Below are 25,149 nucleotides of genomic sequence, written 5' to 3'. Positions count from 1 at the left end.
GGGGAGATGAGAAGGTGGGGAGGGGGAGGAGGTAAGGAGGTGGTGATGTGGGGAGGTGAAGAGGTGAGAAGGTGGGGAGGTGAAGAGGTGGGGAGGTGAAGAGATGAGAAGGTGGGGAGGTGAAGAGGTGGGGAGGTGAAGAGGTGAGAAGGTGGGGAGGTGAAGAGGTGGGGAGGTGAGGAGGTGGGCAGCTAGGGGACAATGAGGGCGCGATAGGAAAAATAAATAAGTATGAGACAGGAGAAAATTTGAAGTATATTCCTAAATGACAATTATTAGCATATTTACATTTTGCATGTAAGAAATTCAACCAGAATGTCAGGTAGAATTGATACAGTTCTGACCCCAACCCTGATGGTGTCAAAAACAAGTCTAGCATTATCACAGGTCACTGACATGTGGTATTGTTCCATTCCCCAGTAGTGTTGTTGTTCAGCTAACAGTAATATGTCTGTGAGTCACCATGATGAATTGAGCCACTCAGAAATAAATCAAGGTGTGTTTTCTAGGATACTTTCATCCCACCAATTACAATGCTGATGTGAACCACAATGATTTAACCTGATCACATACAAATGAACAGAAATGAACAGTAAATAACTGCGGATGCCATTACTGTCATTCCTAAGCAGTAGAATGTACTGTAACAGGCTGGTTGGTAAATGACTGGCAGAAAAAGGTGTAGTATGTTCTCAGCTTCTTTCCCTTCAAGCTCTTCAGTCATCTTCCACTTGAAAGGGGCTAAACTGAGCAGTATCCCATGAAGAAAGCCCAGCGGTTAAAAGGAGGGAAACTTCTTGTGAAGTGACTGAGCCACTCAACCATACCCTACGAGTCAATTGCAATGGAAACCATTGGATGCCCATGCCTGCGCTGCACCAGGAGCCCTACACAGATGTGTGCAAACACAAACACACACACCGTAGCCAGGTTCAGCTCAGAGCAAGCCCTCCTCATCCCTTAGCAGTGTGCCACAATCACTGAGGCTTCAGAGCAGTCAAACCAGTAGAATGAACTGCCAGTGATCTGGGGGGGGGGGGGGGGGGGAGAAGAAAGTGTGGAAAAGAAGGGGAGGGAGAGGTCTCCTTTATTTGACTTTCTTGAGGTAACGGAGTGACCTTGTGATGTAGCCTGACACCAAATGTCCGTTGCCAGGGAGATGGCTAATGTCTCAATGTCATTGGCTCCCTCCTGGCCGAGGGGAGAGGGGAGTGAGGGAAGCCTCACACAGAAAGCTCACACACACTCACATACATACTAGAGGTCGACCGATTAATCGGAATGGCTGATTAATTAGGGCCATTTCAAGTTTTCATAACAATCAGTAATCGGCATTTTTGGACACCGAGTATGGCCGATTACATTGCACTCCACGAGGAGACCGCGTGGCAGGCTGACTACCTGTTATGCGAGTGCAGCAAGGAGCCAAGGTAAGGTGCTAGCTAGCATTAAACTTCTTATAAAAAACAATCAATCTTAACATAATCACTAGTTAACTACACATGGTTGATGATATTACTAGTTTATCTAGCCTGTCCTGCATTGCATATAATCGATGCGGTGCCTGTTAATTTATCATTGAATCACAGCCTACTTCGCCAAACGGGTGATTTAACAAGCGCATTCGCGAAAAAAGCACAATCGCTGCACCAATGTGTACCTAACCATAAACATCAATGCCTTTCTTAAAATCAATACGCAAGTATATATTTTTAAACCTGCATATTTAGTTAATATTGCTTGCTAACATGAATTTATTTTAACTAGGGGAATTGTGTCACTTCTCTTGTGTTCTGTGCAAGCAGAGTCAGGGTATATGCAGCAGTTTTGGCCGCCTGGCTCGTTGCGAACTGTGTGAAGACCATTTCTTCCTAACAAAGACCGTAATTAATTTGCCAGAATTTTACATAATTATCCTGTCTGGCTCCGGCGTTCCGCTAGCAGAACTCCTCCCACATTCCACTGAAAAGGCAGAGCGCGAAATTCAAAACATATTTTTTAGAAATATTTAACTTTCACACATTAACAAGTCCAATACAGCAAATGAAAGATACACATCTTGTGAATCCAGTCAACATGTCCGATTTTTTAAATGTTTTACAGCGAAAACACCACATATATTTATGTTAGATCACCACCAAATACAAAAAAGGACAGACATTTTTCACAGCACAGGTAGCATGCAAAAAGCCAACCTAACTAACCAAGAACCAACCAAACTAACCAAGAAACAACTTCATCAGATGACAGTCTTATAACATGTTATACAATAAATCTATGTTTTGTTCGAAAAATTTGCATATTTGAGGTATAAATCAGTTTTACATTGCAGCTACCATCACAGCTACCGTCAGAAATAGAACCGAAGCAGCCAGAGTAATTACAGACACCAACGTCAAATACCTAAATACTCATCATAAAACATTTCTGAAAAATCGATGGTGTACAGCAAATTAAAGACAAACATCTTGTGAATCCAGCCAATATTTCCGATTTTTTAAGTGTTTTACAGCGAAAACACAATATAGCATTATATTAGCTTACTACAATAGCCTACCACACTACCGCATTCATTCATCAAGGCACGTTAGCGATAGCAATAGGCACGTTAGCGATAGGGAATAAACAAGCAAAATATATTAATTTTCACTAACCTTCATAAACCTTCATCAGATGACAGTCCTATAACATCAGGTTATACATACACTTATGTTTTGTTCGAAAATGTGCATATTTAGAGCTGAAATCAGTGGTTATACATTGTGCTAACGTAGCATCTTTTCCCCAGAATGTGCGGATATTTTTACGACACTCAACTATTCTGACCAAATAACTATTCATAAACGTTACTAGAAAATACATGTTGTATAGGAAATGATAGATACACTAGTTCTTAATGCAATCGCCGTGTTAGAATTCTAAAAATAACTTCATTACGACATACAGCTTAGTTATAGCGAGAGAGTACCCAAAATCTGGGCGCAAACGACTATTTCATATGTTCGACAGATATATGAAATAGCATCATAAAATGGGTCCTACTTTTGATGATCTTTCATCAGAATGTTGTACAAGGGGTCCTTTGTCCAGAACAATCGTTGTTTGGATTTAGAATGTCCTCTTCTCCAGTCAATTAGCACGGAAAGCTAGCAAAGTAGCACGAAGCTCTCCTTCCTGAACAAAGGCACACAACGCAACACGCCTAACGTCCCGAATAAATTTCAATAATCTAATAAAACTATATTGAAAAAACATACTTTACGATGATATTGTCACATGTATCAAATAAAATCAAAGCCGGAGATATTAGTCGTCTATAACGGCAGCTTTTCAGAAGGCAAAACCAGGTCCCTTCACGCGCTCTCCAGAAAACAGGAAACTGGTGACACGTCATGCCGAGAGCTTTTATTCGACCCCAGATCAAGTTATACACTCCATTTCTTCTCTCACTGCCTGTCGACATCTAGTGGAAGACGTATGAAGTGCATGTATACTGATATATATCAAGGACATTTATAGGCAGGCCCTAGAACAGAGCATCGATTTCAGATTTTCCACTTCCTGTCAGGAAGTTTGCTCCAACTTGAGTTCTGTTTTACTCACAGATATAATTCAAACGGTTTTAGAAACTAGAGAGTGTTTTCTATCCAATAGTAATAATAATATGCATATTGTACGAGCAAGAATTGAGTACGAGGCCGTTTAAATTGGGCACGATTTTCCCCCAAAGTGAAAACAGCGCCCTCTGTCCTCAACAGGTTATGACATAACATTGAAGGTTGTGCAATGTAACAGCAATATTTAGACTTAGGGATGCCACCCGTTAGATAAAATACGGAACGGTTCCGTATTTCACTGAAAGAATAAACGTTTTGTTTTCAAAATGATAGTTTCCAGATTTTACCATATTAATGATCTAAGGCTCGTATTTCTGTGTGTTATTATATTATAATTAAGTCTATGATTTGATATTTGATAGAGCAGTCTGACTGAGCGGTGGTAGGCTGCAACAGGCTCATAAGCATTCATTCAAACAGCATTTTCTGCATTTGCCAGCAGCTCTTCGCTGTGCTTCAAGCATTGCGCTGTTTATGACTTCCAGCCTATCAACTCCGGAGATTAGGCTGGCAATACTAAAGTACCTATTAGAACATCCAATAGTCAAAGGTATATGAAATACAAATGGTATAGAGAGAAATAGTCCTATAATAACTACCGTAATTTCCGGACTATAAGCCGCTACTTTTTTCCCACGCTATGAACCTCGCGGTTTATACAATGACGCGGCTAATTTATGATTTATTTTTTTTCACAAGATTCACGCCGCCAAAAAACTGAGCACCGTCACATAATGTGACGTAAATCGAGCGCGCTCAAACTTCCCATCATTCTGATTACGGTAGTCATTTTGTCACCCTCTGTCACGTTCCTGACCTATTTCTGTTAGTTTGTTGTATGTGTTAGTTGGTCAGGACGTGAGTTTGGGTGGGCATTCTATGTTCGTCTGTTTCTATGTTGGTTTAAGGGTTGCCTGGTATGGCTCTTAATTAGAGGCAGGTGTTTGGTGTTCCTCTAATTGAGAGTCATATTTAGGTAGGTTGTTTCACAGTGTTCGTTGTGGGTGGTTGTCTCCTGTGTCAGTGTTTGTCGCACCATACGGGACTGTTCGGTTTGTTTTGTACATCGTCATTTTGTGTAGTCTATTTTTCCTGTTCGTGCGTTCTTCGTGTTTATGTAAGTTCGTCGTCCAGGTCTGTCTACTCCGTTTGTTGTTTTGTTAGTTATAGTGAAGTTCGTGTTTTTCGTCTTGTCTTTAAATAAATTATGTGTTCACAACCCGCTGCGCCTTGGTTCCATCACTACTCCTCCTTTTCGGATGAAAAGGAGGAGAACAACCGTTACAGAACCACCCACCAATCCAGAATCAAGCAGCGGTGTAAGCAGAGGAAGGGACAGCGCAAGAAGGAGGAATGGACTGTTGTGTTACGCAGAATGGACTGGGTGTTACGCAGTAGAGCGCACGGTGTCTCCTGTACGTGTGCATAGCCCAGTGCGGGTTATTCCACCTCCCCGCACTGGTAGGGCTAGATGGAGCATTGAGCCAAGCGCCATGAAGCCGGCTCTACATATCTGGCCACCAGTACGTCTCCTTGGGCCGGCTTACATGGCACCAGCCTTACGCATGGTTTCCCCGGTTCGCCTACATAGCCCGGTGCGGGTTATTCCACCTCCCCGCACTGGTCGGGCGACGGGGAGCATTCAGCCAGGTAAGGTTGGGCAGGCTCAGTGCTCAAGGGAGCCAATACGCCTGCACGGTCCGGTATTTCCGGCGCTACCTCCCCGCCCCAGCCCAGTACCACCAGTGCCTACACCACGCACCAGGCTTCCAGTGCGTTTCCAGAGCCCTGTTCCTCCTCCACGCACTCTCTCTATGGTGCGTGTCTCCAGTCCGGTGCCTCCAGTTCCGGCACCACGCACTAAGCCACCTGTGCGTCTCCAGAGCCCTGTACACACTGTTCCTTCTCCCCGTACTCGTCCTGAGGTGCGTGCACTCAGCCCGGTGCCACCAGTGCCGGTACCACGCACCAGGCATATAGTACGTTTTGAGAGTCCAGTGTGCCCTGTCCCTGCTCCCCGCACTAGGCTTGAAGTGCGTGTCTCCAGTCCGGTGCCTCCAGTTCCGGCACCACGCACCAGGCCTACAGTGCGTCTCAGCCGGCCAGAGTCTGCCGTCTGCCCAATGGCGCCTGAACTGTCCGTCTGCCAAGCGCCGCATGAACTGCTCGTCTGTATTAAGCCTGCAAAGCCGCCCGTCTGCCATGAGCCTACAGAGCCTTCCGCCAGACAGGAGCCGCTAGAGCCTTCCACCAGACAGGAGCAGCCAAAGCCTTCCGCTAGACAGGATCAGTCTGAGCCATCCGTCTCCGCAGCGCCATCTGAGCCATCCGTCTCCCCAGCGCCGTCTGAGCCATCCGTCTCCCCAGCGCCGTCTGAGCCATCCGTCTCCCCAGCGCCGTCTGAGCCATCCGTCTGTCCCGAGCCATTAGAGCCGCCCGTCTGTCCCGAGCCGTCAGAGCCGATAGTCAGTCAGGAGCCGCTAGAGCCAGTCGTCAGTCAGGATCTGCCAGAGCCGCCAACCAGACAGGATCTGCCAGAGCCGCCAACCAGACAGGATCTGCCAGAGCCGCCAACCGGACAGGATCTGCCAGGGCCGCCAACCAGACAGGATCTGCCAGAGCCGTCAGCCAGCCATGAGCGTCCAGAGCCGTCAGCCAGCCATGAGCGTCCAGAGCCGTCAGCCAGCCATGAGCGTCCAGAGCCGTCAGCCAGTCATGAGCTGTCCCTCAGCCCAGAGCGGCTATTTATCCAGAACTGCCCCTCAGTCCAGAGCTGTCTCTCTGTCCGGAGCTGCCTTTCAGTCCGGAGTTGCCCCTCTATCCTGAGCTACCTCTCTATCCTGAGCTACCTCTCTATCCTGAGCTACCTCTCTATCCTGAGCTATCCCTCTGTCCTGAGCTATCCCTCTGTCCTGAGCTATCCCTCTATCCCGGGGCTGCCCCTTGTCTCGATGTTAAGTGGGTGTAATATGAGGGTGGTCATTTGTAGGGGGAGATGTAAGCTGGGATTGACTATGGTGGGGTGGGGACCTCGCCCTGAGCCTGAGCCACCACCGTGGTCAGATGCCCACCCAGACCCTCCCCTAGACTTTGTGCTGGTGCGCCCGGAGTTCGCACCTTAAGGGGGGGGTTATGTCACGTTCCTGACCTATTTCTGTTAGTTTGTTGTATGTGTTAGTTGGTCAGGACGTGAGTTTGGGTGGGCATTCTATGTTCGTCTGTTTCTATGTTGGTTTAAGGGTTGCCTGGTATGGCTCTTAATTAGAGGCAGGTGTTTGGCGTTCCTCTAATTGAGAGTCATATTTAGGTAGGTTGTTTCACAGTGTTCGTTGTGGGTGGTTGTCTCCTGTGTCAGTGTTTGTCGCACCATACGGGACTGTTCGGTTTGTTTTGTACATCGTCATTTTGTGTAGTCTATTTTCCCTGTTCGTGCGTTCTTCGTGTTTATGTAAGTTCGTCGTCCAGGTCTGTCTACTCCGTTTGTTGTTTTGTTAGTTATAGTGAAGTTCGTGTTTTTCGTCTTGTCTTTAAATAAATTATGTGTTCACAACCCGCTGCGCCTTGGTTCCATCACTACTCCTCCTTTTCGGATGAAAAGGAGGAGAACAACCGTTACACCCTCATCATGCCAAAGACACGGAGAAATGCATATGATGCAGCTTTCAAGTTGAAGGCGATCGATCTGGCTGTTGGAAAAGGAAATAGAGCTGCTGCACGGGAGCTTGGCCTTAATGAGTCGATGATAAGACGTTGGAAACAGCAGCGTGAGGAACTGACTCAGTGCAAAAAGACAACAAAAGCTTTCAGAGGGAAGAAAAGCAGATGGCCCGAACTAGAAAATGAGCTTGAAGACTGGGTCAACACACAGAGAGCAGACTGCCGAGGTGTTTCAACTGTGCAGATCCGACTGAAAGCCAAAACAATCGCCACCGCAATGAAGTTTGACTTTCTTGGTAGGCTACTGTTTACTGCTATTTTTTTATATTTTTGTTACAAGCCATGTTTCGTTAAAGCCTATTTATTTTTGTTACAAGCCGTGTTTCGTTTAAAAGCCTATTTATTTTTGTTACAAGCCGTGTTTCGTTTAAAGGCTGTGTAAAGTTCATGTGTTTCAATGTACCGGTAGGCACTTGCGGCTTATAGACGTGTGCGGTTTATTTATGTACAAAAAAAAATAAAAATAAAGAAATCAGTGGGTACGGCTTATATTCAGGTGCGCTTAATAGTCCAGCAATTACGGTACAACCTAAAACTTCGTAACTGGAAATATTGAAGACTCATGTTAAAAGGAACCACCAGCTTTCATATGTTCTGAGCAAGGAACTGAAACACTTAAACGCTTTTTTACATGGCACATATTGCACTTTTACTTTCTTCTCCAACACTTTGTTTTTGCATTATTTAAACCAAATTGAACATGTTTCATTATTTATTTGAGACTAAATTGATGTTATTGATGTATTATATTAAGTTAAAATAAGTGTTCATTCAGTATTGTTGTAATTGTCATTATTACAAATATATAAATACATTTAAAAAAAAAAATATCGGCCGACCTCTAATACATACACACAAACACCATGTGCATGCAATATACACACACACCAATATTCATACACACATTTGCAGTGTTGGTATGCAAAGAAAATGAATTATCTCTCACACTACAAAAGTACCTAAAAAGCGTAATTCTTTGTCTGGCACACATCAACAGACAGTGAGTTGAGAAGACCAGAGAATAGCACTGAATCGTGAATATACAGATGTAGGATCTTAATTTGATCACCCTTGTTGCAGGAGAACTTTTCTGCAATGAAGGAAATGTAAAACTAGTAGTATATTTTAGGTTTTAAAAGGCTTCTGAAGTTTGTAATTTCCACTTTGATATTTCAGAAATGTTTCTTTGAAAAATGTATCAAACCCTACAAAAATGTCCATTAATTATAATGCACATAATAATTCACATTTCCTGATGATGCAGGACTATTTTCCTGCTGTAGCAAACTGACTCAAATGAAGATCCTACATCTGTATTGTACAGTGTCTGTATGCATGAGCATATGGACAGAAAATAATGCATATGAATGAAGGTAGTGCAGCTGAATAAATGTCTATGTTTAGCATGCGTGGAGTACAGGAGAGGAGGAGAAGCCCTGCTGCCACTTCAATACACTGCAATCATTCAGCTATCTCTGGTAATGCTTAATTTATTTATTTATTTTTTACTCTCCACAGCTATCTCTTTCTTCATATCTCCCTCCCTTTCTCTTCCTCTCTCTCCTTGATCTCACTCACTCCCTCTCTCTCGATCCCTCTCCCTTGCTCTCTCTTGCTCCCTCAGCATCTGATGCAATCCGTAACCAACACACAGTCTCTTCCTGGCTCTCAGACACAAAGAGAGGGAAGAGTAGGAAAAGAGGGAGCGTGTGCCGTCTAAAGGGAGGGGGGCATCTCTTCATAGATGTGCCAATCCTCCTCATGCCCAAGGGGCACACGGGAATAAACACCAGAGACTGACAAAGCCAGCGCTAAGGCACGGAACAAGGGCAGACAGGTGGATACAGCCCATTAGCGCCCCCTATGAGACAGAGAGGTGATAGCGCTTCTCAATGGGAGTACATACAGGACAAGGCACTGAAGGCACAAAGGAGGCAGCACCAGTGGCATGATGTCACTGGTAACTGGGCTCTGTGAAGGCTGACCTCTGTGAATTGTGTTGTGGGTTGGTCATGTCAAGTGTGTGTGCATGCGTGTGTGTATGTGTGTGTGTGGGGGTATTGTGTGCATGTTTGTTCAGTGTGAGTGTGCATTTGCTTCTTTGCACGTCTTTGTTCAATTGTGTGTGATCACGATTAAGATTGAATGTGTGAGTACATCTATACATGTCTGTTTGTGTTCGTGTGTCTGTCTGTCTGGGTGTTGAGGAATGATGCTGTATTTTCCCAACTCTCTCTCTCTCTCTCTCTCTCTCTCTCTCTCTCTCTGTCTCTCTGTCTCTCCCCAGAGCAGTCTGTTCAATAATTCAGAGGGAGGCAGTGGGGCAGGCTTGGCAGGGGGTGCACCAGCTGACAGTGTGCACAGACAAAGCTGTCAAACTGGAGAAGAATCAGGTGGGTGCCACAGGGGCAAGTCCCTCTTCCCTCACATACTGTAGGACCCCCTCTCACACACAGCACGCGGTTCCAGCACTGCTCTCCAGATTCACACACACACCACACACCACACACCACACACACACACACACACACACACACACACACACACACACACACACACACACACACACACACACACACACACACACACACTGGCCTCTCAAAGCCCTGCATGGGGGCTAGCCAAATCTGGTCTCTCTGGGAAAGTCCTGCACTCTTGAAGCCCCAGCCCAGTCTCCCCGAGTCTCAGCAAGACACTCAGCCCCCCCCCCCCCCCCCCCCTCACTTCCACCACCGCTTCCATACACACCCCCAGCCTCACAACCCTCTCCTTATAGCTCTAAGGAGTGTCAAGAGGGGGGTCACATTTGTCCAACCCCCACAACTCCACTCCTCTTTCAAAGCAGAGGGTCCATGATGTTCTATAGGGACTACAGTCTAGCGGTTTATCCCCCCTCCACTTAAAACAGACACATCATCATCACACAGCAGCAGGAACACACAGATTCCATCACTGGAACTCAACACATCTACCATTCCCCTTGTTCAGGACAGTTTCCTCTCCTCCTCCTTCTCACTTCTTCACTCACTCGCTCCTGCTCCAGCACTCCTTCAGAGTGATAGAGTTTCTCCTCTCTGTCCTCCAGCTCTTCCCTGAGTGGCGGCACACAAGCGTTTTTCTTTTCTATTTCCCTCTTCTCCTCCTCAGTTCTCTCCTCTCTCCCTCCTCCCTCTTCTCCTCCTCAGTTCTCTCCTCTCTCCCCCCTCCCTCTTCTCCTCCTCAGTTCTCTCCTCTCTCCCTCCTCCCTCTTCTCCTCCTCAGTTCTCTCCTCTCTCCCTCCTCCCTCTTCTCCTCCTCAGTTCTCTCCTCTCTCCCTCCTCCCTCTTCTCCTCCTCAGTTCTCTCCTCTCTCCCCCCTCCCTCTTCTCCTCCTCAGTTCTCTCCTCTCTCCCTCCTCCCTCTTCTCCTCCTCAGTTCTCTCCTCTCTCCCTCCTCCCTCTTCTCCTCCTCAGTTCTCTCCTCTCTCCCTCCTCCCTCTTCTCCTCCTCAGTTCTCTCCTCTCTCCCTCCTCCCTCTTCTCCTCCTCAGTTCTCTCCTCTCTCCCCCCTCCCTCTTCTCCTCCTCAGTTCTCTCCTCTCTCCCTCCTCCCTCTTCTCCTCCTCAGTTCTCTCCTCTCTCCCTCCTCCCTCTTCTCCTCCTCAGTTCTCTCCTCTCTCCCTCCTCCCTCTTCTCCTCCTCAGTTCTATCCTCTCTCCCTCCTCCCTCTTCTCCTCCTCAGTTCTCTCCTCTCTCCCTCCTCCCTCTTCTCCTCCTCAGTGCTCTCCTCTCTCCCTCCTCCCTCTTCTCCTCCTCAGTTCTCTCCCTCCTCCCTCTTCTCCTCCTCAGTTCTCTCCTCTCTCCCTCCTCCCTCTTCTCCTCCTCAGTTCTCTCCTCTCTCCCTCCTCCCACTTCTCCTCCTCAGTTCTCTCCTCTCTCCCTCCTCCCTCTTCTCCTCCTCAGTTCTCTCCTCTCTCCCTCCTCCCTCTTCTCCTCCTCAGTTCTCTCCTCTCTCCCTCCTCCCTCTTCTCCTCCTCAGTTCTCTCCTCTCTCCCTCCCTCTTCTCCTCCTCAGTTCTCTCCTCTCTCCCTCCTCCCTCTTCTCCTCCTCAGTTCTATCCTCTCTCCCTCCTCCCTCTTCTCCTCCTCAGTTCTCTCCTCTCTCCCTCCTCCCTCTTCTCATCCTCAGTGCTCTCCTCGCTCCCTCCTCCCTCTTCTCCTCCTCAGTTCTCTCCCTCCTCCCTCTTCTCCTCCTCAGTTCTCTCCTCTCTCCCTCCTCCCTCTTCTCCTCCTCAGTTCTCTCCTCTCTCCCTCCTCCCACTTCTCCTCCTCAGTTCTCTCCTCTCTCCCTCCTCCCTCTTCTCCTCCTCAGTTCTCTCCTCTCTCCCTCCTCCCTCTTCTCCTCCTCAGTTCTCTCCTCTCTCCCTCCTCCCTCTTCTCCTCCTCAGTTCTCTCCTCTCTCCCTCCCTCTTCTCCTCCTCAGTTCTCTCCTCTCTCCCTCCCTCTTCTCCTCCTCAGTTCTATCCTCTCTCCCTCCTCCCACTTCTCCTCCTCAGTTCTCTCCTCTCTCCTTCCCACTTCTCCTCCTCAGTTCTCTCCTCTCTCCCTCCTCCCACTTCTCCTCCTCAGTTCTCTCCTCTCTCCCTCCCTCTTCTCCTCCTCAGTTCTCTCCTCTCTCCCTCCCTCTTCTCCTCCTCAGTTCTCTCCTCTCTCCCTCCTCCCTCTTCTATTCCTCAGTTCTCTCCTCTCTCCCTCCTCCCACTTCTCCTCCTCAGTTCTCTCCTCTCTCCCTCCTCCCTCTTCTCTTCCTCAGTTCTCTCCTCTCTCCTTCCCACTTCTCCTCCTCAGTTCTCTCCTCTCTCCCTCCTCCCACTTCTCCTCCTCAGTTCTCTCCTCTCCCTCCTCCCTCTTCTCCTCCTCAGTTCTATCCTCTCTCCCTCCTCCCTCTTCTCCTTCTCAGTTCTCTCCTCTCTCCCTCCTCCCACTTCTCCTCAGTTCTCTCCTCTCTCCTTCCCACTTCTCCTCCTCAGTTCTCTCCTCTCTCTCTCCTCCCACTTCTCCTCCTCAGTTCTCTCCTCTCTCCCTCCCTCTTCTCCTCCTCAGTTCTCTCCTCTCTCCCTCCCTCTTCTCCTCCTCAGTTCTCTCCTCTCTCCCTCCTCCCTCTTCTCCTCCTCAGTTCTCTCCTCTCTCCCTCCTCCCTCTTCTCCTCCTCAGTTCTCTCCTCTCTCCCCCCTCCCTCTTCTCCTCCTCAGTTCTCTCCTCTCTCCCTCCTCCCTCTTCTCCTCCTCAGTTCTCTCCTCTCTCCTTCCCACTTCTCCTCCTCAGTTCTCTCCTCTCTCCCCCCTCCCTCTTCTCCTCCTCAGTTCTCTCCTCTCTCCCTCCTCCCTCTTCTCTTCCTCAGTTCTCTCCTCCCCACTTCTCCTCCTCAGTTCTCTCCTCTCTCCCCCCTCCCTCTTCTCCTCCTCAGTTCTCTCCTCTCTCCCTCCTCCCTCTTCTCTTCCTCAGTTCTCTCCTTCCTCCCTCTTCTCCTCCTCAGTTCTCTCCTCTCTCCTTCCCACTTCTCCTCCTCAGTTCTCTCCTCTCTCCCTCCTCCCTCTTCTCCTCCTCAGTTCTCTCAGTTCTCTCCTCTCTCCCTCCTCCCACTTCTCCTCCTCAGTGCTCTTCTCTCTCCTCCTCCTCACTTTGCATCAACACTTGAGCTGACTGATCTCTCAACGACTCCCCTTTCTCTCCCTCTTCCTTTCTATCTCTCTTTCTCTCCCTCTCTCTTCCCCTCTCCCTCTCATCATTTTTTCTCTACAGTCAAAGCAAAGACAATGTCGTCTTAATAGGCAAATTAATTAGCACGCTGCAAACTCATTAAAAACTGAAGCAAACTGTGGCACAATGAAGACAATGTTCACACTAAACGCAGCGCAGAAGACGACATGATTTAGAGAAGACATCGCATCCATGACAGTTTAGGACGCCCACACACTTTAATTGTGATTGCTTGGTAGAGCTGCCATAGCTCAAACGACGACGAGGCAACGGCGGTGTTATTTTGTGAGACTTCATTTCTCGTTTGGTTAGAGGATGCTCTTAAAGCGCCAGGACAAACAGAGGCTGAGTAGTGGGCTTATGTTTTTATGCACCCGTGTCTTTTTGTTATCTGCCTTCTCTCCTCTCTCTCTAGTTCCTATTTCCTGCATGCTGTGTCCTAACCTAGGAACGAGTTACACTTGATTCCTTCAACACCTTTGGAATTGTGCCACAGCGGGCATCTTCATTGCTGGCTGGAATCTCCACAGCTACATAGGAGAGGATCTCACTCCTAAAAACACATTTGGCTTACTAGATATGGAGAGGTTCTCAACTTTCTCAAAATGTAACTCAATGTATTTGCATAATTGGAACTAATTAACAACTTAAGATATGTCAGGATTCTCTCTATATTACAATCATTTATATCAATATCAGTTTTACAATATTTTAGATGATTCGTGTCTTTGACTTAATTGTTTCCTGTAACCTAGCAGATATTAATATGTCTCTAATTGATGCACAGATGGAATTATATCCAGCTTACTGTACATAGTGGGTATTTTGAAAAAAAACTGCAATAATACACCAAACTCAAGCAAAGCAACAAGTAGAGCTACAGACAATTCCACGGTAATGGAATTGTGTTGAGACTCAGATCTTTCACTTTAAAATGTATGACAAACAAAAACCAGTGATTTTAAAGTTTAACAAACCAACAACGATACGCACAAGGACTACTAACAGTATACACTGAACATTTTACAAAAACACATTACTGTGCAGATGCAAAGTGACAGAATGTGACAGAATTTCTGTAAAATCTCCTTCAGTTTTTTATATCACCACGTTTCCAAAAAGATCTGCAGCAAATGAAGATTGAAAGATGTCTGCAGAAAGAAGGGGGTCCGCTATGACATGACACCTTGACTTTGAGCTGTTGAGCTGGTTGAACTACAGTAAGTGAAGTGGATTTAGACCCGGTAACAGAATTACCGTAGCAGAATTTCATCATGGGTCCCTGATCTGTACAACACTGAAATGTATAATTATGGATATGAATGTCCTTCTCTTCATGGTAATGTGTCCTAAATAGGTACAAAGGTAGAAATATGCAATATCTTTCTTTTGCATATTTGGGTATTATTCTACACTTTGCTATTATTGTATATTATTGTAATGAGCTCCGACCCCAAACAAGACCAAATTTGGTTGGTCAGGACAGGACCAAATCTGAGCCAATCATAGACGTCTGTTTCACAAGTTTAGAAATCAAAGTACAGCACAGTAGAGTTCAGTACGGTATAGTACAGTAAAGTAGACAGAGTACAGTACAGCACAGAACAGCACAGTAGAGTAGAGTGCAGTACGGTATAGTACAGTAAAGTAGAGTAGAGTTCAGTACAGTACAGTAGATTACAGTATAATACAATACATTATAGTGTATTCAACATGACTGTAATGTACTATAATCTACTCAAGTTTTTTACTTTACTTAACTGTACTGTACTGTACTCTACTCTACTGTACTCTACTCTACTGTACTCTACTGTTCTGTACTCTGTTGTACTGTACTGTACTCTACTATACTGTACTCTGCTGTACTCTACTGTACTCTACTCTACTGTACTCTACTCTACTGTACTCTACTGTACTGTACTATACTCTACTGTACTCTACTGTACTCTACTGTACTGTACTCTACTCTACTGTACTGTACTATACTCTACTGTACCCTACTCTACTGTACTCTACTCTACTGTACTCTACTGTACTGTACTCTACTGTACTCTACTCTACTGTGCTCTACTGTACTGTACTCTACTGTACTCTACTGTACTCTACTCTACTGTGCTCTACTGTACTGTACTCTACTCTGCTGTACTCTACTGTACTCTACTCTACTGTACTCTACTCTACTGTACTCTACTGTACTATACTGTACTGTACTCTACTGTACTCTACTGTACTGTACTCTACTGTACTCTACTCTACTGTGCTCTACTGTACTGTACTCTACTGTACTCTACTCTACTGTACTCTACTGTACTCTACTGTACTGTACTCTACTGTACTCTACTGTACTCTACTCTACTGTACTCTACTGTTCTATACTCTACTGTACTCTACTGTACTCTACTGTACTGTACTCTACTGTACTGTACTCTACTGTACTCTACTGTACTCTACTGTTCTGTACTCTACTGTACTCTACTGTACTGTACTCTACTGTACTGTACTCTACTGTACTCTACTGTACTCTACTGTACTCTACTCTACTGTACTGTACTCTACTGTACTCTACTGTACTCTACTGTACTGTACTCTACTGTACTCTACTCTACTGTACTGTACTGTACTCTACTGTACTCTACTCTACTGTACTGTACTCTACTGTACTCTACTGTACTGTACTCTACTGTACTCTACTGTACTCTACTCTACTGTACTCTACTGTACTCTACTGTACTGTACTCTACTCTACTGTACTCTACTGTACTCTACTGTACTCTACTGTGCTCTACTGTACTGTACTCTACTGTACTCTACTGTACTCTACTGTACTGTACTCTACTGTACTCTACTCTACTGTACTCTACTGTACTGTACTCTACTGTACTCTACTGTACTGTACTCTACTGTACTCTGCTCTACTGTGCTCTACTGTACTGTACTCTACTGTACTCTACTCTACTGTACTCTACTGTACTCTACTGTACTCTACTGTACTCTACTCTACTGTACTCTACTGTACTCTACTGTTCTGTACTCTACTGTACTCTACTGTACTCTACTGTACTCTACTGTACTGTACTCTACTGTACTCTACTGTACTCTACTGTACTGTACTGTGCTCTACTGTACTGTACTCTACTGTACTCTACTGTACTGTACTCTACTGTACTCTACTGTACTCTACTGTTCTGTACTCTACTGTACTCTACTGTACTGTACTCTACTGTACTCTACTGTTCTGTACTCTACTGTACTCTACTGTACTGTACTCTACTGTACTGTACTCTACTGTACTCTACTGTACTCTACTCTACTGTACTCTACTCTACTGTACTCTACTGTACTCTACTGTACTGTACTCTAATGTACTCTACTGTACTCTACTGTACTCTACTGTACTGTACTCTACTGTACTCTACTCTACTGTACTGTACTGTACTCTACTGTACTCTACTCTACTGTACTGTACTCTACTGTACTGTACTCTACTGTACTCTACTTTACTGTACTCTACTGTACTGTACTCTACTGTACTCTACTCTACTGTACTCTACTGTTCTGTACTCTACTGTACTGTACTCTACTCTACTGTACTCTACTGTACTCTACTGTACTCTACTCTACTGTACTCTACTCTACTGTACTCTACTCTACTGTACTCTACTGTACTCTACTGTACTCTACTGTACTGTACTCTACTCTACTGTACTCTACTGTACTCTACTCTACTGTACTCTACTGTACTGTACTCTACTGTACTCTACTCTACTGTACTCTACTCTACTGTACTCTACTGTTCTGTACTCTACTGTACTCTACTGTACTCTACTGTACTGTACTCTACTGTACTCTACTGTACTGTACTCTACGGTACTCTACTGTACTCTACTGTTCTGTACTCTACTGTACTCTACTGTACTCTACTGTACTGTACTCTACTGTACTGTACTCTACTGTACTCTACTCTTCAAACGTTATTATTGTGTTTTGATGTCTTACTAATAACTGAACTTCACATGTTGGTGCTCATGGGTTCCTTTTACATGGAAATGCCCTACAACAACCACGCCCCTCTCCTGTGCTCTTGTTCTCTGTCAGTCTCTGACACGCACACACACACACACACACACAGCCCCAAGCCCCTCCTCTGCTCAGCTCTCACACCTCGCCACCGTTCACTACCCTGCTCTCAATAGTCTCACGTCCGGGCAGCCTGGCAGACCAGCACTCGCACTGTCACACACACATACTTCGGACTAGTCGTCTGTCTCACAGAGCGAGTCGTTCCCACCTGCGAGCGTGGTGACATGATCCGAGGGGCTCACAGCCAGGTGCAAAGAGGCAGCCAGAGGTGTCACCACATCCCAGACAGGGTGGGAGCAGCCGCCGCACGGCAACCATTCACACCGCCTGTCTGTCACACTCCCCCAGAGCTCCCCAACGCTCCCTTAACATCACGCTAGTTATCACCGTGTCAGAACAACGTGGCGGGGATGCTGTGAGGAGGTTGTGTGTGGGATTGAGAAGGATGGTTAGCTCACCTGGTGACCAGAGGCTTCTCCTCCAACTCGTATGGCTTGACGAACCACTTCCCGATCCGTACAAAGTCCTTGTCCAACAAACACCTGGGGGATAGGAGACATTAAACAACTATATCACACACACAGGTAAAGGATCATAAACACACAAACATACATGCACATAGACACAGACATTTTACATAGAGATTGTCACACATATACCCAATCGGGGAAGAATAGAGAATATAATACATTTATTTTCGTACATCAACACTCACATCAATGGAGTTACACAGTTCCTTGAGATACATGTTCTATTGAAGGCTTCATGACAATCCAATATAGTGCAGAGGTATAGAGTTGTAAGAGAGGAGGAGGTAGACTCCAGGTAATAACAAGGTTCATTCAGCTGGCCCCTTATGATGATCATTGATGTTTAACTTCATTGAGAACAAATATATCCTGGTTCATTTAGCAGATGGGAAATCTTTATTGGAGTCATTGATTCAGTCCAGGTTATAATGTGATTATCACTTGAAGTCTTTTAACCATTGGTGGTTTGGTATTTTTGCCAGAATTATTTGCTGAGTAGAAATGGTTATATGAGCAGAAATAGCCTATAACTAGACTGGGAATATTCAGCTTACTTTATGTGATACTTTACATCCAGACTATTTGACACAAGTCGTTTTCCAAGCAGCTCATTGGAAATGACTTGTACTGTACCTCTCCAGCAGGTTGTGAATGGCCTTGAACAGGAGGGTCCGGCATTCGTATGACAGCCCACACTCCCATTGTCCCTCCTCAGCCACTGGAACACAGGAAGAGAAGATGGGTTAGCAACTGATGGTTACAGTGAGATCAACACAGTTCATACACTCAAACACAGTACACAGTACACAGTACACAGTACACAAAGACACACAGGACACTGCAATGCATGCCAACAGCACAATAAGCTTCTAAGACTATAGATGAACGTTACCCACAGACAAGTATCTACATGTACATCCATCCACAGACTGACTCATCAGAAGCCATTAACCATTATCTTCCATACACGTTAAACCACTGTGGGACACTGTGGAAGAAACTACAAGGACCACTGTGAGGCACTGTGGAAGAAACTACAAGGACCACTGTGAGGAACTGTGGAAGAAACTACAAGGACCACTGTGAGGAACTGTGGAAGAAACAACAAGGACCACTGTGGGGCACTGTGGAAGAAACTAAAAGGACCACTGTGAGGAACTGTGGAAGAAAATACAAGGACCACTGTGAGGAACTGTGGAAGAAACAACAAGGACCACTGTGGGGCACTGTGGAAGAAACTAAAAGGACCACTGTGAGGCACTGTGGAAGAAAATACAAGGACCACTGTGAGGAACTGTGGGTGAAACCACTGTGGGGCACTGTGGAAGAAACTAAAAGGACCACTGTGAGGAACTGTGGGTGAAACCACTGTGGGGCACCGTGGAATAAACTATGAGGACTACTGTGAGGAACTGTGGGTGAAACCACTGTGGGGCACCGTGGAATAAACTATGAGGACTACTGTGAGGAACTGTGGGTGAAACTACAAGTACCACTGCAAGCATGCATGTTTACATTATGTGCGTGCATCAGAGGAGGCTGCTAAGGGAAGGACGGCTCATAATAATGGCTGGAATGAAGTCAATGGAGTAGTATCAACCACATGGAAACCACGTTTCAGCCATTATTATGAGCCGTCCTGCCTTCAGCAGCCTCTACTGATGTGCATGCGCCCTTGTGTGCACTGTACCTGTGTGTGTGTGTGTGTGTGTGTGTGTGTGTGTGTGTGTGTGTGTGTGTGTGTGTGTGTGTGTGTGTGTGTGTGTGTGTGTGTGTGTGTGTGTGTGTGTGTGTGTGTGTGTGTGTGTGTGTGTGTGTGTGTGCCTTTGTACAGCTGTCAGGTCCTGTCAGCTTCATTTAGTCAGCGCTGGGAGAGACAGTGTCTGTGTGTTTGTGTGTGTGTTTGTGGCCGCACAGGGAGTCAGGAGAGGAGAGACAAGGAGAGGAGAGACAGGGCGGGGCGGCACCACGTGCAGAAGCCAGTCCTGACAGCCCAGCAGCAAACAAGAGAGTCGTCAGGTCGACAGCGCTTAGTTCCAGTTCCTGCCATGTCAGCAGCCAGCTCAGATGACCTGTGTGGGGTAGTGGATGGATCTGAGTCCTACCACTACTGGCTCCCTCCTCATTCCTTCTTCCCAGAAGAAGAGCAGCTACTGATAGCTCTAGTGTTCTTTGTTCTCTACCATACCTGGAGGACGATTGGGAGGGATAGGAAGCTTTGTGAGTGGGTGTTGTGTTTACTTACAGGGTGGCGGCAAACAAAAAGCACCGGGTGCGCACACAGAAGGAGGGAGGGAGGGAGGCGACAGAGCCCAGGGGAGGGGTGGAGGACCCACAGAGGGAGGGAGGGAGGCGACAGAGCCCAGGTGAGGGGTGGAGGACCCACAGAGGGAGGGAGGGAGGGAGGGAGGGAGGGAGGGAGGGAGGCGACAGAGCCCAGGGGAGGGGTGGAGGACCCACAGAGGGAGGGAGGCGACAGAGCCCAGGGGAGGGTTGGAGGACCCACAGAGGGAGGGAGGCGACAGAGCCCAGGGGAGGGGTGGAGGACCCACAGAGGGAGGGAGGCGACAGAGCCCAGGGGAGGGGTGGAGGACCAACAGAGGGAGGGAGGCGACAGAGCCCAGGGGAGGGGTGGAGGACCCACAGAGGTTGATCTTTTTTCAATTTCAGTTGTGTATTTCTTTTTTTTCCATCTTTCTCTTTCTTGCTTTGTTGATATTTCCCTCCCTTTCCTCACACTGACGTGAATGAAATTTCCCTACTTGCCAGAATTCCCCGGTAACCATGGCAACACTGGCTGTGAGAACACAGCTCCTCGGCATTCAATTCCACCACCGCCCGCTGCCCGCCCTCTCCCTCCCTACCTGCCTCCCTCCTCCCACCCGCTCCTTCTTCCTCTGTTCTATTGCCTTCCAACACCCCACCCCCCTTTCCTCCCCCTCTCTCCCTCCCCTCCTCCCTCCCTCGTTCATTCCCGCTCCAGGGCTCAGACAGGAAGCTCAGTTCCAGCCAGCTATTCTAGAGGGAAGAGTGCTCCATGAGCGGAATGCCAAGTCTCCAGCAAATCCAGCTCATTAGCTCACCCCTTTCTCTCTCAAATCCCTTTTCCACACTGCCAATCCACTGCCAGTCGTCTTCATCTATCTATCCCACCACTTCCCCCCCTCCCTCCTTTCCCCCTTGTCTTCGCTTCTCTCTCACTCTACTCGACCCACCACCACCACGGAACACGCCCAGGTTTCTCAACCCCTTTTCACCCAGGTTGGAGTCACCCTGCCTGGGGGGAAGCTTGACATGACCTCCACTCTCAGCCAAATCCAGCCACAGCCACACAATGAGCTCCCTACCTCTGGGAGCCAGGAGAAAGAAAGCTGAACTGATATGATCACCTCATTGCTTATGTCTCTCTGACTGGTGTAGTTTAAAGCACTGACAACAACAGAATGCCACTCCTCAGAGTGTAGGTATCAACTGATGCTATCCCAAGATTACAACATGTAACAGACAAATCTGGAATTCCACTTGCCGCTTCCCAGCAGCAACAACATGTGAAAGTCATTACAGCTATTGTTTACATTGTTATCACCGAGGAGCTGGAGCTGCACCTTATCAAGCCCTTAACACAAGGTGTGACTATTTCCCTCTTGTACACACACACACGCGCGCGCGCACACACGCACACACACATAGAAACACACACACACACACACATAGAAACACACACACACACACACACACACACACATACACACACACATAGAAACACACACACACAAAAAAACTAGAGTGTGAAATCTGATCTGAGATATTGAACTATTCAAATCCTTAAGGGACCTGTGGGGCTTTATGTTTGACAAACAGCTGCAGAGTAGCAACAAGTCACCACCATGGAATAGTGATTGCTGTGCTTAGAGAGATGAAGTGTGGTGAGGTGAAACGTATAGACTTTTATCTAGATGAGTGTCATCTCTGGTCCTCTAAGCAGGGCATTATTAGGGCCTCGGCAGACTCCTGAGAGGTGGACGGAGCACCACCTCACAACTTCAGCTGTGGATGATAACCGTCAAGGTTGTCTCCATTTTATAGTGTGTGTGTGTGTGTGTGTGTGTGTGTGTGTGTGTGTGTGTGTGTGTGTGTGTGTGTGTGTGTGTGTGTGTGTGTGTGTGTGTGTGTGTGTGTGTGTGTGTGTGTCAGATGACACAGATAAGGAGAATGAGAGAGAACAGGGAAGCAGGCTTTGTGTTCAAGATGTGGGTGTGAACTGAACTGACTGAAAATGTGATATCACGTTTTGCATGTGCATGAGAGCTGTGCCGCTTCGTTTGCACCTGTGAGTTGTTTTGTGTGTAACATATTTGTTATCATGCTGGGTGAACTTGTCTGTGTGAATGGTTTCATTCATGTTGTGTGGACTTGTGTGTGTGCTGCATGTGTGTCTGTGTGTTTGCATCTATCCGTGCCACTGGCGTACCACACAACCCCCGCAGCCCCCATAAGGATGTCGCCCCCGGCCCCAGAATAGCATGAGATTAGCTATAAAGCTGCTAATGTTCTCTCTGCCCCATGCAAATATGAATAGAATTGCAGGAAATTTGCTTTAAAAATGCTAAACTCTCTCTGCCTCATTGTAAAATGTGTAGAATAGCATGAGTTTAGCAATACAACTGCAATTTTTTCTTCTGCCCCATGGCAATATGTGTAAGAGATAAGAATAACAAATAATTAATTAAAGAGCAGCAGTAAATAACAATATTGGGGCTATATACAGGGGATACGGGTACAGAGTCAATGTGCGGGGGCACCGGTGTCGAGGTAATTGAGGTAATATGTACATGTAGGTAGAGTTATTAAAGTGACTATGCACAGATAATAATAGAGAGTAGCAGCCTGGTGGGGGGGGGCAATGCAAATAGTCTGGGTAGCCATTTGATTATATGTTTACGAGTCTTATGGCTTGGGGGTAGAAGCTGTTTAGAAGCCTCTTGGACCTAGACTTGGCGCTCCGGTACCGCTTGCTGTGCGGTAGAAAGAGAACAGTCTATGACTAGGATGGCTGGAGTCTTTGACAATTTTTAGGATAGAGGTCCTGGATGGCAGGAAGCTTGGCCCCGGTGATGTACTGGGCCGTACGCACTACCCTCTGTAGTGCCTTGCGGTCGGAGGCTGAGCAGTTGCTATGCCAGGCAGTGATGCCAGTCAGGATGCTCTAGATGGTGCAGCTGTAAAACCTTATGAGGATCTGAGGACCCATGCCAAATCTTTTCAGTCTCCTGAGGGGGAATAGGTTTTGTCGTGCCCTCTTCACGACTGTTGGTGTGCTTGGACCATGTTAGTTTGTTGGTGATGTGGACGCCAAGAAACTTGAAGCTCTCAACCTGCTCCACTACAGCCTCGTCGATGAGAATGAGGGCGTGCTCGGTCCTCCTTTTTCTGTTGTCCACAATCATCTCCTTTGTCTTGATCACGTTGAGGGAGAGGTTGCTGTCGTTGCACCACACGGTCAGGTCTCTGACCTCCTCCCTATAGGCTGTCTCAATGTTGTTGGTGATCAGGCCTACCACTGTTGTGTCGTCAGCAAACTTACTGATGGTGTTGGAGTCGTGCCTGGCCGTGCAGTCATGAGTGAACAGGGAGAACCGGAGGGGACTGAGCACGCACCCCTGAGCGGCCCCCGTGTTGAAGATCAGCGTGGCAGATGTGTTGTTACCTACCCTTACCACCTGGGGGCAGCCCGTCAGGAAGTCCAGGATCCAGTTGCAGAGGGAGGTGTTTAGTCCCAGGGTCCTTAGCTTAGTGATGAGCTTTGAGGGCACTATGGTGTTGAACGCTGAGCTGTAGTCAATGAATAGCATTCTCACATAGGTGTTCCTTTTGTGAAGGTGGGAAAGGGCAGTGTACAGTACCATAGAGATTGCATCATCTGTGGATCTGTTGGTGCGGTATGCAAATTGGAGTGGGTCTCGGGTTTCTGGGATAATGGTGTTGATGTGAGCCATGGCCAGCCTTTCAAAGCATTTAATGGCTACGGACGTGAGTGCTACGGGTCGGTAGTCATTTAGGCAGGTTACCTTAGTGTTCTTCGGCACAGGGACTATGGTCTTCTGCTTGAAACATGTTGGTATTACAGACTCAGGCAGGGACAGGTTGAAAATGTCAGTGAAGACACTTGCCAGTTGGTCAGCGCATGCTCGGAGTACACGTCCTGGTAATCCATCTGGCCCTGCGGCCTTGTGAATGTTGACCTGTTTAAAGGTGTTACTCACATCGGGTGCGGAGAGCGTGATCACACAGTCGCCTGGAACAGCTGATGCTCTCATACATGTTTCAGTGTTACTTGCCTCAAAGCGAGCATAGAAGTTATTTAGCTCGTCTGGTAGGCTCGTGTCACTGGGCAGCTCTCGGCTGTGCTTCCCTTTGTAGTCTGTAATAGTTTGCAAGCCCTGCCACATCCGACGTGTGTCAGAGCCAGTGTAGTACGATTCAATCTTAGTCCTGTATTGACTCTTTGCCTGTTTGATGGTTCGTCGGAGGGCATAGCGGGATTTCTTATAAGCTTGCAGGTTAGAGTTCCGCTACTTGAAAGTGGCAGCTCTACCCTTTAGCTCAGTGCGAATGTTGCCTGTAATCCATGGATTCTGGTTGGGGTATGTACGTGCAGTCACTGTGGGGACGACGTCATTGATGCACTTATTGATGAAGCCAGTGATTGATGAAGCCAGTGACTGATGTGGTGTACTCCTCAATGCCAATATGTGTAGAAAAGCATACAACACATTTTTCTCTCTGCCCCATCACCATTTGAGTCGAATTGCAGGAAAGGTATTTAAATATGCAACATTCTCTCTTCCTCTTTGCAAAATGTGTAGAATTGTCACGACTTCTGCCGAAGTTGGTGACTCTCCTTGTTCGGGCGGCGTTCGGCGGTCGTCGTCACCGGCTTTCTAGCTGCCACCGATCTACGTTTCTTTTTCCATTTGTTTTGTCTTGATTGTACACACCTGGTTCCCATTACGATAATATTTATTCCCTATTTAACCCTCTAGTTCCCACATGGTTTTGTGTGTGTTTGTTCTTTGTTTAGTGTTCAAGACTTCTGTGAGCTGGTGTGTTTTTCCCTGCATGGAAATTTTGTTGTTTCTTTTCGAGTAAATACGTCTTTTACTCAGTTCTGTGTCCTGTGCCTGACTCCGTCCTAACCGCTGCACATTGACACCTGACAAGAATAGCACGAGATTAGCTATGAAACTGCTAATGTTTCTCTCTAACCCATGGCAAAATGTGTAGAATGCTCAGTAGGCCGTCATTGTAAATAAGAATTTGTTCTTAAGTGACATAAACAGCTACATTTCAGCCTCATTGCAAAATGTGTAGAATAGCATGAGATTAGCTATAAAACTGCACATTTTTCTCTCTGCCCCATGGCAATATGTGTACAATTGCAGGAAAGTAGTTTTAAAAATGCTAAATAATC

The 25,149-nt window shown here is 46.8% G+C and overlaps 1 protein-coding gene across 1 annotated transcript in view; it reads right to left on the bottom strand.

Annotated features, from left to right (window-relative positions):
• The window catches only part of LOC120025656 (mediator of RNA polymerase II transcription subunit 13-like), a 115,605-nt gene that overhangs the window by 48,429 nt on the left and 42,027 nt on the right, over window positions 1-25,149 (bottom strand). The window contains exons 3-4 of the mRNA XM_038970203.1: window positions 18,312-18,396; window positions 17,607-17,690 (exon numbers count right to left, since the gene is read on the bottom strand). Of these exons, the coding sequence (XP_038826131.1) occupies window positions 17,607-17,690; window positions 18,312-18,396 (169 nt within the window). The remainder of the gene's footprint in view (window positions 1-17,606; window positions 17,691-18,311; window positions 18,397-25,149) is intronic.

The sequence above is a fragment of the Salvelinus namaycush genome, chromosome 31, assembly GCF_016432855.1.
Source record: "Salvelinus namaycush isolate Seneca chromosome 31, SaNama_1.0, whole genome shotgun sequence".
In the NCBI taxonomy this organism is placed as follows: Eukaryota; Metazoa; Chordata; class Actinopteri; order Salmoniformes; family Salmonidae; genus Salvelinus; species Salvelinus namaycush.
Note: the sequence above shows the minus strand (reverse complement) of the source record. Positions and strands in the feature narration are given on the sequence as shown.